The sequence below is a fragment of the Acanthisitta chloris genome, unplaced genomic scaffold, assembly GCF_000695815.1.
Source record: "Acanthisitta chloris isolate BGI_N310 unplaced genomic scaffold, ASM69581v1 scaffold5418, whole genome shotgun sequence".
In the NCBI taxonomy this organism is placed as follows: domain Eukaryota; kingdom Metazoa; phylum Chordata; class Aves; order Passeriformes; family Acanthisittidae; genus Acanthisitta; species Acanthisitta chloris.
This window is the reverse complement of record NW_008688612.1, coordinates 35,094-49,646: the sequence shown is the minus strand read 5'-3', so window position 1 is coordinate 49,646 and position 14,553 is coordinate 35,094. Positions and strand designations below refer to the sequence as shown.

Sequence of the window (14,553 nt, the reverse complement as noted above, 5' to 3'; positions counted from 1 at the left end):
TCCTGCTGAGGGACTGTTTATCAAAATAGTTCTTCAAAGTAAAATTCTTTGTCACCTAAGTTTTGCATATATATACTGTGCACCTAGGGGATAGGAAACTTTTAGAAGAAAATATATGCTTCAGAGCTCAGTAAAACTCCTCAGAGAAACAAGACAGACTTTAAAGTATATCGACCACAGAAATAAGCCTACTTTCAGCTAAGTGAAAAATTAATTAATCTGCTGTGCAGCTGTGGTTTCTGAAGCAGTACTGTAGGCAAATGGAAGTGCAATCTGGAGTCAGTTTGTTTTTCTTCCTCAGGTACATCACTGGAGAATTGGAGTGCAACTTTTGGGAAGAACCTTGAGGTGAATAGCTCTGTATTAGGTGGAAATAACTGAGATTAATCTCCAGGAGGTCAGAGCACTGCACTCACGTGCCTAACAGCACTCAGAACACCACGCTCCCTAAGAAGTGTGTGCTGGCTGCATGTGGGATTCTCCCTTTTCTTTGTAAGAGAAGTCTGCCATGTCAAAGGTGGACTGCAGTTAAAGAGACTTTCAGATAAACCCTTTCACTGGATGGTGGAGGAATCAACCTCAGGAGTGTTGCAATTGCTCCTAAGCATCACTTCTGGAAGCACCACATGCTTAAATATTCTCTCATCTAAGCAAACAACTTTCAGATATGTTCCTCCTCACTTGCAGGTTCAAGTGAATGTCAGATGGAAAAAAAATTAGAAAACAAAGACTTTTATCATTACTTTAGTTCAGAATTCAGATAAGCACTATTTCCCAATGACATTTTGTCATCATTAAAAGTGTAAATGGTCAGTTGCAAGACAATGTGGACTTAAGTGATAATATGACATATAACCTGACTGGTGAAGTTGTAAAATAAAAAAAATAAATTCAAAAAGGGGAAAAAATAAAAAAAGAGAAAATAGGTGCTGTAATTCCTATCTGTAAGTATGCTGCTCTCTATTAATGTACAGAATGTGCTTGTGAGAAAGATGGATGTGATGAAGTGGAATTACTATTTGGAAAGTGATAAAAATTGCATAAAGCAAGTTCTGCATATCTAAGTGTACTAAACAGTTCCTTGGAAGAACTCATTATCATTTAAGAGTATATATAATAGTTTTGAAGCAGGGAAATTATTTTTACTATGAATTATTCATCTCCTGTTCTTATCATGTAAAGGGGCAGTGACTCCTTTTATCAACAAAATACTTTTTAGTGACACTAAGAACAGTATTTAATTGAACCTCTTTCCCCAATTATTGTCAGAAAAGAGTTTACACTGGTGTTTTGGAAAAATGTTTTAGCAAGATTTATCAGAGCTGCAAAAAAAGCTGTCCATGAACTAATGGAATTATATTATCTTTGAATTCTCTCCACCAGAACTTAGAATGGCCACTAATTCCTTTCTTTGCTCTTTTGGTGTTTGCAAAGGGGTTCACTAAAGCCTGAATTGATATAATTATTGGCTTGGATTGTTAGAGATTTAGGCCAGATGGCTATGGGTTTCTAAAGTCCCAGTTGCTTGTGTTAGCTTTTCTAGTTTGCCTATAGGGTTTGGGGATCAGCAATTTGAAAGGGCTGCAAACTTGTAAAACAGTATTATTCGTGGGGGCAGAATGTTCATCAGCGTGACCCAGTACTAAATACATTCATTATGGGCATTTCTATTCTGCACAATTTGCCACACGGTGCTGGTTTGTGAAAAAAAAAAAAAACAAAAGAAAAAAAGAAAAAAAAGAGAGAGACTGGCTTATAAAATGCTTTTGAATGCCTAAAAAGAAGGAGAGTTCACACTGAGCCTCCTCTGCTTTCTTTTTCAGCAAAAACCTTCTTAGTGACTTTGGCTGAGCTCTGCTGAGAGTAAGTAAATTGAGAAAATCAGAGATTTACTCTTTACATTTTTGGATATGGTGGGGGAGGGGAATATAAGAGAGGGAAGAGAGGAATAAAAGAATGATAGTATGGTTGTGGGCAACACCAATAAACAAATGGACAAAGTTAGCAGAAAAGCTATGAAAAACATAGCAAAGACTGTGGCTAAAATGCTAAAAGCATATGTAAAAAGAGGAAGTAGAAGTCACATAAATAGATACATTGAAAATGTGAAGAATGTATCAGCTTCCATGTCCTGGATCAGCCTGAAGCTCATGTGAGGCTCACACAAAATACATGCTACACTCAATTGTAAGATTATTTTTCATGTGCAAATGTGTGGGAGCGTAAATAGTTTGCAGCAACAGCAGAGAGAGGAGAAATCTGTCACTTCCCAAACAGTCTGTCTTGTGGCTTCTTTTCCTTTAAAACACTTGGCATGTAGAAGGTATGCTTAGCACAGACTATTACGGTGAAGCATGAAGTGCTGTTTCAAACAGGATGAAAAAGATCATCTGAAAAAGCACTGGAACAGCAAATAAAAAAGCCCAGAGACAATCGCACACAGGAACACGCAGAGGAACCAAGCTCAGGCAGAGGCAGCTGCGCTGAGGGCAGAGATGCTGCAAGAGGCAGCCGGGGAAGGACCTGAGTGTGCAAAATGTTCCTGACTCGGGCAGGAGGAGGGAGAGGTTTGGAGGGCTGGAGGAGATCCCGCCGGGCTCCGGGCAGGAGCACAGATGTTGAGGACATGCAGCTAGTAGGTAAATAAGCAGCAAGAAGCTGCTCTTGCGGCACGGCCAGAAAGACATCACCCCCAGCTCCTTTACTAAGCAAACCCACTGAAAAGCTCCCAGCGAGTTAAACAAGGGGAACCTAAAACTATGTAAATGAGGAGCGCGATCGCATCGCTCGCGGCAGGAAGGGGAGGAATTAAACCCACAAACCCCCGCTTGAAACTGCCCTGAAAATTCGGGGGGTGGGGAGGAGAGGCGTCGATTTAAAGTTGCCCATTAGTCATTCGTGTGCCCCCACCCTCCAAGCTCGTTGGCGAGCAGGGGCTGTCGGAGGAGCCGCCCCGTCCCCCTCCCTCCCCGCGCCGCGCCGGGCTGATTGGCTGCACCGGGCAAAACCTTTGTCTGGGGACTTGGAGTGAAGTTGCGGAGGTTTTTAGGCTGGAGTCAGGCAGGGCGGGTGTTTAGTCCGGCGGAGAGGGAGGGCAGGACGGGCTGCGGCTCCATCCCGCTGGCTGCCGGCGCTCCCTGGATGCTGGAGGAGAAGAACACGCTGCCCCGGAGCATCTCAGCCTGGCAGAGGAGCGCGGAGTCAAATGAGAAAGCGTGGATTGCCTACAGATTGTATCTGGATGTCCTGGCACGGTGTGTATAAAAAAAAAGCAAAAAAGTTTTCTGATCTGTAAGATATTAATACTTGGCTGGCTAGAAAAGGCGTTCGCAAGTTGGAAAGGACCAGATGTGCGCTGGGTTTAAGGTACCGGAGGAAAGCGAAAGAATTGCTTTTTAACTTACTGGGAGAAATTAATTGTGAAAACTTACAAATGCTCCTAAGCGGCGGTAAAATGCACTTTCTGTTCGTTTTTGCACTGATGATAATATCTTTCAATGACGCTGTGCTGGGCAAGAATTTGAAATACAGGATTTATGAGGAGCAGAGGGTTGGATCAGTAATTGCAAGACTGTCGGAGGATGTTGCTGATGTTTTACTAAAAATGCCTAACCCTTCCTCGGTTCGTTTTCGAGCCATGCAGAGGGGGAATTCTCCCTTGCTTGTAGTCCGTGAGGATAATGGAGAAATCAGCATAGGAGCTAAAATTGATCGGGAACAACTCTGCCAGAAAAACTTAAACTGCTCCATAGAGTTTGATGTGATCACTCTGCCCACTGAACATCTGCAGCTTTTCCATGTTGAAGTTGAAGTGCTGGATATTAATGACAACTCTCCCCAGTTTTCCAGAGCTCTCATCCCTATTGAAATATCAGAGAGTGCAGCTGTAGGAACCCGGATCCCTTTGGACAGTGCTTTTGATCCAGATGTGGGAGACAACTCCCTTCACACTTATTCCCTTTCTCCTAATGATTATTTTAGCATTGAGGTGAAAGCCAGGACTGATGGTGCTAAATATGCAGAGCTGATTGTGGTTAGAGAGCTGGACCGGGAGTTAAAGTCAAGTTACGAACTCCAACTCACTGCCTCAGATAAAGGGGTGCCTCAAAGATCTGGATCATCCCTCCTGAAAATCAGCATTTCTGATTCCAATGACAACAGCCCTGTTTTCCAGCAGCAGTCATATATTATCCAACTCTTGGAAAACTCACCCATTGGGACTTTGCTTATAGACCTCAATGCTACTGATCCAGATGAGGGCGCCAATGGGAAAGTCGTGTACTCCTTTAGTAGTCATGTGTCTGCCAAAATTATAGAGACTTTTAAGATAGATTCAGAAAAAGGTCATCTGACCCTGCTAAAGCAAGTGGACTATGAAGTAACCAAATCCTATGAAATTGATGCTCAGGCTCAAGACATGGGGCCAAATTCTATTCCAGCTCACTGCAAAATTGTAATTAAAATTGTGGATGTGAATGACAACAGACCAGAAATTAACTTAAACCTGATGTCTACAGAGAGAGAAGAGGTAGCTTACATTTCTGAAGGGTCACCCCTGGACACCTTTGTTGCCCTGGTCAGAGTGCAAGACAAGGACTCTGGCGTGAATGGAGAGATAGTTTGTAAGCTCCATGGGCATGGCCACTTTAAACTTCAAAAGACTTATGAAAATAACTATTTAATCTTGACTAATGCCACTCTAGATAGGGAAAAGAGATCTGAATACAGCTTGACTGTAATAGCGGAGGACAAGGGAACGCCAAGTCTCTCCACAGTGAAACACTTTACTGTCCAAATCAGTGATGAAAATGACAACCCACCCCGCTTCCAGACAAACAGATATGAAGTTGTTATCTTGGAAAATAACTCTCCAGGAGCATACATCACTTCAGTCACAGCCACAGACCCAGATCTAGGTGACAACGGGCAGGTGACATACACTATTTTGGAGAACTCTATTTTGGGAAGTTCTATAACCACCTATGTGACCATCGATCCCTCCAATGGAGCAATCTATGCCCTGCGAACCTTTGATCATGAAGAAGTAAACCAAATTGCCTTTATGGTTCAAGCTAGGGATGGAGGGAGCCAGCAGCTTGTTAGCAATACCACGGTTGTACTAACCATCATTGATGAAAACGACAACGCTCCTGTCATTGTGGGGCCAGCACTACGCAACAGCACAGCAGAAATCTCAATTCCTAAAGATGCTGGAATTGGCTTTCTTGTCACCAGGATAAGGGCTACAGATAGAGATTCTGGTATGAACTCTGAACTCAGCTGCTCCATAGCACCTGACAAGGAAAACAGCATCTTTGTGATGGATCCCCAAACTTGTGACATCTCTATCAATGTGAGTGTTGAATCAGTTCCAGCAAGAACATGGGAATTTTCTGTGATAGTCCAGGATAAAGGCAGCCCTCAGCTCAGTACTAAAGCACTTCTGAAATGTACTGTTTTTGAGCATGTTTATTCATTTTCAAGCACAGAAGCAACTTTGATAAGCCAACCCTCCTTGGATGTCTCCATGATAACAATTATATCCTTAGGATCAATATGTGCTGTGTTGTTGGTCATTATGGTTATCTTTGCTACAAGATGTAATCGAGAGAAAAAGGACACCAGGTCCTACAACTGTCGCGTGGCGGAATCAACCTACCAGCACCACCCGAAGCGGCCTTCAAGACAGATCCACAAAGGGGACATTACATTAGTGCCAACGGTTAATGGCACTTTACCCATCAGATCTCACCACAGAGCTTCTCCATCATCATCCCCGACCCTGGAAAGGGGACAAATGAGCAGCCGGCAGAGCCACCACAGCCACCAATCACTGAACAGCCTGGTGACCATCTCTTCTAACCACGTGCCTGAAAATTTCTCACTGGAACTCACCCATGCTACACCAGCTGTCGAGGTAAGGTCCATACCTCATTTTTGCACATCCATTCATGCATACACTCACCTGGGAGCATACAGGTCCTCCTGCACACAACCTGTGACAGCAAGAGGCAACCAGATCAGCACCTAATGGAAATTTGTCACGAACTTCTCTTAGATGTCACAGATTTTCAGTTTTGCTCCAATATCAACTGATTCCATTACCCTAGATTAAAACTGTTATTAATAGCATTATTCTTTGGTTCATCCCTGCAAGGAAAAAACAGCGGAGTGGAACATATACAGCACTCTGCTCTGGTTTACTTCTCACTCTTTCTTCCTTGCCTTCCCTCCCCCTCTATACAGCCCCATTTAAGAAAGAGTGCCAGAGTATTTATATACAGAAACAATCCAGGAAATTCTTTCATTAATGGGGGTGAAGAACTAAAAGATTAAACACTGACACAGTTTGAGTACAGCTGTTGTAATAAATGATGATAATACCTCAAACTTTGAGACTCTCCATCTCAGGTTTTACTGCAGATGCTGTGTAATGGCTTAAATAAATGAGAGCTGTGTCCTGGTAACTCTTCACATGTAAAGCAATGACATTTTGTTTTGAATTAAGGTCCTGGAATGGTAAAGAATTGATTGTAATATATTAAAACAAAGCAAAACTCCACCTCTGTTTAATTACTTGTTTTACTTGTTAATGAATTAATTATTATGAGTTCAGAGGCTAATGAACAGCAGTGCATTTCCTCATTGTACAGAATCTTCAGATGTTTCCTGTGTCAGACATTCCACTACAAAATAGTCTGTCATACTGCATTATATATGTGCAGGATTTTGGTTTAATTACATTTTAAAGGAAAATACACAAATCCACAAATAAACCTGAGAAGCAAATTAGTGGTTTTACAACTAGGAACTTGATCATTCATTTCAAAGAGTCAGTCTTTTCACCTTTTCTTTAGCAGGTTTCTCAGCTTCTCTCGATGCTTCACCAGGGCCAGTATCAACCAAGGCCAAGTTTTCGAGGGAACAAGTATTCCAGAAGCTACAGGTAGGAATTGGGGCTGTTTTACTACATGTGAGTGCACATGGATCAGAAAATACAGACATGTATTTTAACATACTTGAGATAATGTAATTCACCATGATTCTCTTTACAGATATGCTCTACAAGATATGGATAAATTCAGCTTGAAAGACAGTGGCCGAGGTGATAGTGAAGCTGGAGACAGTGATTATGATTTGGGGAGAGAGTCTCCAATTGACAGACTTCTTGGAGAAGGATTCAGTGACCTTTTCCTTACAGATGGGAGAATTCCTGCAGGTAAGAGCACAATGGAAGCTGACCAGTTTATTTACAGTGCTGCCTGGCTGTCACTTTGATAAAACTACTACTGAGAAAGCAAAAATTCTTTAGCTTTCAAGTCCTGTGTTTCCTTCCTTTTTACTCTGCTTCATGATAAATACGGAGCTGAAGCCTTGACATGTCTACTAAAATGAAACCTCAGACACAACTGCAAATCTACAGAGCAATGCCTACATTTTTTCTGTTACTCACATAATGAGTAACAGAATCTGGCTCCAGATCCCCTCCCCAAAAGCACGATCCACTCCAAGTCCTTAGACTTTTAATGACTGGGTGGATGTTTTTTTGCAAAGCCAGGCAGTTGTGGTTTGTTAAAAATACACTTAACTATAATTTGGGAGATAGGTTTTCCACAGTGGGTTTGATCCATATGATACAAACTTCTGCCATTCAGAAATGGAGTGTGAAATTGGCCTAGAAATATGGATGGAGAAGAAAGAAAAGTATTTTTTTTCTCCACTGAAAAATGAACTTGAGTGGCCAGGGAAGGATCTACATCTTGCAAGCCAAACTTCTGGCAGAAAGAGCTTAAGAAGTACAGTTCAGGGGGAGAGGTCAGACAACAAAAAAATTGAAAAAGGGTGAATGGAAGTAGGATAAACATACACATACACATTCATCTGAATAAAATACCACTTGTCAATTTGTGCCCTGATATAAGTTGAATAAAAGGTCGTGGGAAATCATGCTAAGTACAGATAGAAGAATTTTGTAATTACTTTAGTAATTATACAGCTTTTGGTTGTACCCTAGATCTTGTTGTTACTTAGATCACATTTCGTTTTCTCTGTATAACCACAGGGCCAGATTATTTCAGTATGGTTCACCAAACAAAGAGTGTAACCTTAAAAAGTTTAGTAACATTTTATACATGGACGTACCTTGCTCTGTGGGATGGCACATGCATCTCCTAAAGTGACCCCCATGTACTGCCCAGAGCTGGAGAACAGGAGCTAGGGTGCTGCAGCTCCTTTCCTGGGCTGCCAGGGGAAACAGCAGTGAGGGGGTTGCATCTGACCTTGGTGTGTTTTACCCTGACAAACATGCTGTTACGCCAGGCAAGAGCAAACATCAAAAGTTCGATTTGTTCCTCTTACACATTTTAGCTTAAAAATTTTCCTTGTGTATTTTGCTTCAGAGTAGGTCTTGTATCACTCACCCAGGCATTCACCTACCTCCTCAAATGTGCTCGAAACTGGAGACCTTGAAAAGTTACTATGTTTTCAGAATCTTTAACCTAAATTTGGAGTCCTAATATATTTTTATCCTCGACCTCTCTAGCTGCTACTACTCATTCCTCTGCCAGCTAGCATGAGGCATGTCTCATTCTCTCCTGTGCTTAGCAAGGAGACAGGGAGGGATCTGCTGGAGCTCACAGTTGCCAGGGGAACTTCAGCTGCAATGGTGTTTGCACTGGCATCCAGCCCTGCTGCTTCCAAGGAAGGGCTGTCCCTTTCCAGTGGGCAGCTGGGAGCTGCCAGCAGGCAGGAATGGTTGTCCTCTTAGCTGGCTGAAATGCCCATGACCCCTTTTCAGCTCTTACAATTGCCTCTCTAAACAGGAAGCCAAAGCATAGGATTTCCAAAAATGCTTAGTGAACTGCGAGTGCAGACGGAATTGGTTTGGGCTATCACGACTGGCATTTAATCTCACCCAGATGTCCACTTGCTGGTATGCATGGCCTTAATCCACCAGATAAGTGTGCTGAACCTGTTCAGATGAGTCTTGAACTGATCTGCAATCCAAACACAAAAAAAAAAAAAAAAGAAAAGGAAAAGAACATTTCCTGGAGGTTTCCTGTTCTCCATTTTGAAAGGTTTCTGCATTGTCAGTCTGGACACAAGCAAAATGCTGTGGGAAAGTCCTTTCAGTTTGTCTCTTTAAGGATGAACTGTAAAGGAATGAAGCCAGTCCCTCAAAACTTTGCAAATAACATGATCAGAAGTTCAATAACTGTCCTTGAAAGACTTGTTTCTTTTTCTCCCTCTTCTTAAATCTTCATCAACAAGCTTTAAGTCCTAAAAAAAAGAAAAAAGAAAAAGAAAAGTTATTGTGCATTTGGACTTCTTTAATTTTCTTGCTGATTTATGGACAGACTGGGGCACCATTCAGTTATGTCAGAGTAGCTTCTGGTCTTATGTTCAGGAATATCAGAATTTTTTATTTTAGACCAAAACCATTCCTGATAACAGTAGTAACAAAACTCATACTAAGACAAACCTCATTACTAATGAAGTGCTAGACCACTGAAAGTATCTAATCCATTTAAAGGAGTCTTAAAGGGATCTTCTTAATTAGAAGTGTAATCCTCACCTTCTGGGATGACTTAAGAACTGGTCCAAGCACCAAGGTTCACTTAGATATCTTTCACCTTTTTAACTCTTAGGCATTTTCTGTAAAACATCATAAATGGGAACAAAACACTTGCAGGCATTTCAGTCACTCATATCAAAACTTCCTGGATCAGGAGCCCATTTGCAATAGCTTGTGCAATATCCAGACTGCAGCCTGAGCTTGTAATCTTGAAGAAATTCCTATCTTACGTGCAAGACACAGAGAAAGTTTATACTCATAGGAATGGAAAGGCCATTAGGAAAGCAAACCACATGATAGGATGTGTAAAGTGCAGAGATAAATAGCGCTGACAGTATGAAAGTAGGACTTTATCAATCATTGGTGCATCCTAAACTGAAATACTCTGTTCAGTTTTGCTTACACCACTGCAAAACAGACTTTTTGATAAACTGAGTGGATCCAGTGCCAGATGGGAAATGTGATGAGGGAGTAAGGAAACCTTGCAGAGCATGACTGCAAACATTTCTTATGTATTCAGTATATATAGAGAAAGAGCAAGAAACTTCGTTCTGTGTGGGATAATCTGACCATTAAGTGATTAGGGCAGAAGTTTCTTATGCTCAAAATATGCATAATGCAAAAAGTCTGTAATTTCTGAAAACTGTCTTTTGAAGTATATAGCTCCAAACCAAGTTAGTGGCCCCAGCACAACCTAGGTCTTCTCCAGCAGATCTGCCAGGCACACAGGCAGTGCTTGGCCTGAAAAGAGGCTTTGTGTCCTACAATCAGTTCCTTTTGGAGTAGAAAATTTGGCTTCTCTCCTGGCATATCCCTTTCTGCAGGTCTGTCAGATTGGGCTTTGCCTGTCTCTGCTTCCAGGGACAATTCACAGATCTCTCTGAGTGTTTTCAGAGGACTCCCACAGTGCCGCTCCATGGACCAGTTCAGACCAGCATAGCTCTCAGAGATGCAGTCACTTGCCTCATCTTATTGCTTCTTCCTGAGAGACACCAATAAACCCAGCAGCTGAGAGAGCTGCTGTCTTCTGCTCTTCAGCCCTCCTGGCTGACCTGGCTGCCCATCTATTGGGTTGGAGCCCTCCTTGTGCCAATGTCTGAGCCAGCACAGTCCAGTAACCTGAGCTACAGAGCTGCAAGTGCACCTGAGTATAAATTCAGTGTAAACACCAGCATCACACAGGATGTGAATTAAGCCCTAGGTATTCTGATACTGGATTGAAATTTAACTGATTACCTGTAAAGGTAATATGGCAGTGGATCACCTTGAATTCGATACTGGATTGAAATTTAACTGATTACTTGTAAATGTAATGGCAGTGGATCACCTTGAATTTTACATACACCTCATTGTCAAATACAAGGAGGTGTTTAATGTAGATGGAGATCCCTCTGCATGTTATCATTCTTTGTTCTTTATTTCCCCTGTACATTTAGTCCTGCTTTATTACTCTGATATGCCTCACTAGTTGCATGTGGAAAACTTCACTGAAACTCAAGTAAATTCTTGGAGGTAGAAAGAACTTCCTTTTATTTCATATTTTTTAATGAACTAGCACCTTTATTACTCTGATATGCCTCACTAGTAGCATGCGGAAAATTTCACTGAAACTCAAGTAAATTCCTGGAGGTAGAAACACCTTCCTTTTGTTTTATATTTTTTAATGAACTAGCATTGTACAAAGAGACTGAATGGCTTTGAGCAGCAAGTGCTTGTTTTCTACCTGGGATTTACATGTTTATCTTGAGCCTTAGTTAAGAGATCTCATTACTGTCTGACATGTTCTGCATTGGTCGTTCTCACTTTTTGAGACCATTTGACAATGGATGTATGTTTAGATCCAGAGCATTCGTATTTGCCACCTTTCTGCACACAGCAAGTGAAACCAAACACCAGATTTGAACATCTTTGGAGAAGTTCAGTCCTTTTGTCAGTCCCTGTGAATGCAGGTGCTATCTGCAGCAGGAGGAAAAACTCACTCATCTCTTGTCTCTCTCGCAGCAATGCGGCTGTGCACGGAGGAATGCAGGGTCCTGGGCCACTCTGACCAGTGCTGGATGCCACCACTGCCCTCTCCCTCCTCTGATTACAGAAGTAACATGTTCATCCCTGGTGAGGAGTTCCAGTCGCCCCAGCAGCATCTGCAGCAGCAGCAGCATCAGGGCCTCGAGGATGATGCCCAGGCTGCTGACGCCAGTGAGAAGAAGAAGAGCTTTTCAACATTTGGAAAAGACTGCCAGAGTGAGGAGGAATCAGGGGACACCTGCACCTCCTCACTCCTCTCTGAAATGAGCAGTGTCTTCCAGCGCCTGCTGCCTCCCTCGCTAGATGTCTACACAGAGTGCAATGAGATGGATCGCTCCAACTCATTGGAGCGCAGGAAGGGACATTTGCCAGCCAAGACTGTAAATTATCCACCAGGGGTGGCAGCCTGGGCAGCCAGCACACATTTCCAAAATCCTGCCAACAACGGGCCCACTCTGGGGACTCACTCGAGTGCACAGCCTTCCTCCAAGTGGCTGCCAGCCATGGAGGAGATCCCGGAGAATTACGAAGAAGATGATTTTGACAATGTGCTCAACCACCTCAGCGATGGTAAACATGAACTCATGGATGCCAGTGAGCTGGTGGCAGAAATTAACAAGCTGCTGCAAGATGTCCGACAGAACTAATTGTTTCAAAAGCCTATTTTTCCATATTTATGGAAAACTGGAGGGGGAAAAAAAATAAAGAACAAAAAAAACAGACTGAGAAGAACTGGCATTGCCAATTAGTTGCATTTATCATAAATGTGTCTGTGTATGTTGAATATTAAAATACTGTATTTTCATATGTACACAATGCAAGTGTGATTATCTTTATCTGTATTTTAAAAATACATTTGTACCTTATATTTATGTGTAATTTAACAAATAAATTTTATTTTTGTACACCCACAGCAAGCATGTTTTCCTAAATGTATATAGATGGTACCACCCTTGTCAAACTTCCAGCGTTCTTGCCACACAGGCATGTTAAAATAACGAGGGATATTGCTTTCCCTTATTATTTCTTTTAAGTCTCAAATGTTTCAAATACAAATTTAAACCACTGAAAAGTTATGCAAACGTTAGTTACAATAAATGATCCAACACCTTGTTGCAATGTTTCATTCTTATAATAAAGACTTGTCAACTCCCATGAAACCTAAAATGTCCTTTTTTTTGTTTTGATGCCTTTGGTCTATACAGTAATTTTCCCATTTAATTAATGGATTATTGCAGGCTGGGATCTTCCTGTCTTTGACAGATAAGTATTTTCCCCAGTGAACAAATCATGGAATTCAGTGATGGGTCTGCCACTGTGATCTCTGCAAAAAAATGCACATTTGTTTTGCTGTTGTTAGGCTGCAAAGCCAGTTGAAGTCAGAGGTGCTTGAAAGACAGCAATAAAATCAGCTTTTCTGGCCTCAAGCTGAATTCTCAATTTATGTAAATTTAAAAAAAATGCAATGAACTGCTTTATTTTGTAAATTACACCCAAATAAAAGGAATGTTGCCTCTTCCAGAAAACCAGCTATATTTTGCCTCTGTAAAGCAGCTATACTTTTATATTGGCTATATTTTATCTCTGTTGTAAGTGCACCTGTCTTGTATTTGCAAAGATGCTTGAAGTTCCTAGGAAAGAATGAACCTGCAGGTACACTGGCTCTCACTGAATCCCATCCTGACATGGTGGGGCTTCTCTCTGTCCTGTAACTAGCACAGTGAGAAATGATTGACACTGTGGTGCCATCACCACTGAGGGGGTGATGTAACTAATATTGCTCAGATATAAGTTAATGTGGTCCCTTTCCTTTCATTCTGCTTTTTTCAAAACTGTTTTGGTTAGCCTGTCATACACAAGGAGATCTTTGTAATAGTAAACAAATGGATTTTACAGTTGAGAAACATGGGTGGGTTCTGGACTCTCAATATTCATTTCAGGAGAGGGTAAAGTTATTAAGAGATAACCAGAAAAACTGGTGGTTTGGGGTTTCATTGAGAGCTGTAGATGCATATTTTTATAGGAAATTTTTTTTACCAGAACTGTGAAAAACTGTTGGAATAATCCAAGTCAACCTGGGCAGAAAAAACGGGTACATACCTTTATTCTGAAGAATTGCACTTGTAAAGTACATTTTAGAAGATTTTTTTTAATGTTTTAGATAGAGAAAAATCCTGTTTAATGTTACCTTAAAAAGCAAGAATTTTGTTGCATGCATAAGCTTTATTTGTTTTGTCTGTTTGTAAGGAAACTTTAATCCCATTATTGTTTTGACAGTGCTGCAGGTGTGACATTTGAAGATGTGTAGATAGTTGTCACCTCAACAACAGAGAGATTCTCAGCTTGTTTACACATGAGGAGCTCAGGCATATAGCCATACTAGTTAGAAATACCAGGATCTCAGATTTGTTGTAGAATCTTTAAATACCAACGAGGCTTCAGTCTCATTGAGCTGCCACCTGTTACTGAAAGGAAGAAGTTGTATCACCTCATTTGTTAAATATTTTAAAACCTATTCCCTGTTTTTTATCTTCCCCCAAAGAGGCTTTATTAGCCCCAGGAGCCTCACCTGGGTCCAACCCTCCCACTCCCCCCCACCTTCACTCTAAGGAGTCAGTCAAGATGCTGAAGCAGTCCTACCAAGTCCAAAAGTTCACAAGGGCATAGCTTCCTACTCACCTAGGTTGTTTCTGTCTCACCTCAGCCCTTCCCTTTCAGTTTCAGTATCTAGTTTTGGTCCTATTCTCCAACTTCTCTCACCTCATTCTCCTTTCCTCTTGGCTCTCTGATTCCACTTCCCTTAAAATCTGACCCACATACTAATACTGCACAGCCTATGGACATGTTTACAGAGTACATGGTATCCCAATAACAGTGCTCATGACTAAAATTGCCAGTTTCTACCTCTTCAGTTGAATCTAGCTAACACATCCCTCAAATCTTCTCTTGCCATA

At 41.6% G+C, this 14,553-nt stretch overlaps 1 protein-coding gene across 2 annotated transcripts; it reads left to right on the top strand.

Moving 5' to 3' along the window:
- The first annotated feature begins 3,433 nt into the window (after window positions 1-3,433).
- On the top strand, window positions 3,434-12,573 carry PCDH18 (protocadherin 18). Of its 2 annotated transcripts, none has more exons than XM_009081089.1 (4): window positions 3,434-5,917; window positions 6,858-6,946; window positions 7,056-7,219; window positions 11,576-12,573. In XM_009081089.1, the coding sequence occupies exons 1-4, from the start codon at window positions 3,434-3,436 to the stop codon at window positions 12,244-12,246; spliced, it is 3,408 nt and encodes a 1,135-aa protein (XP_009079337.1). In that variant the 3' UTR covers window positions 12,247-12,573. The 2 variants fall into 2 exon arrangements, with proteins under 2 accessions (XP_009079337.1, XP_009079338.1); XM_009081090.1 differs by having other exon boundaries at window positions 3,455-5,917; window positions 6,861-6,946.
- The last annotated feature ends 1,980 nt before the right edge of the window (window positions 12,574-14,553 follow it).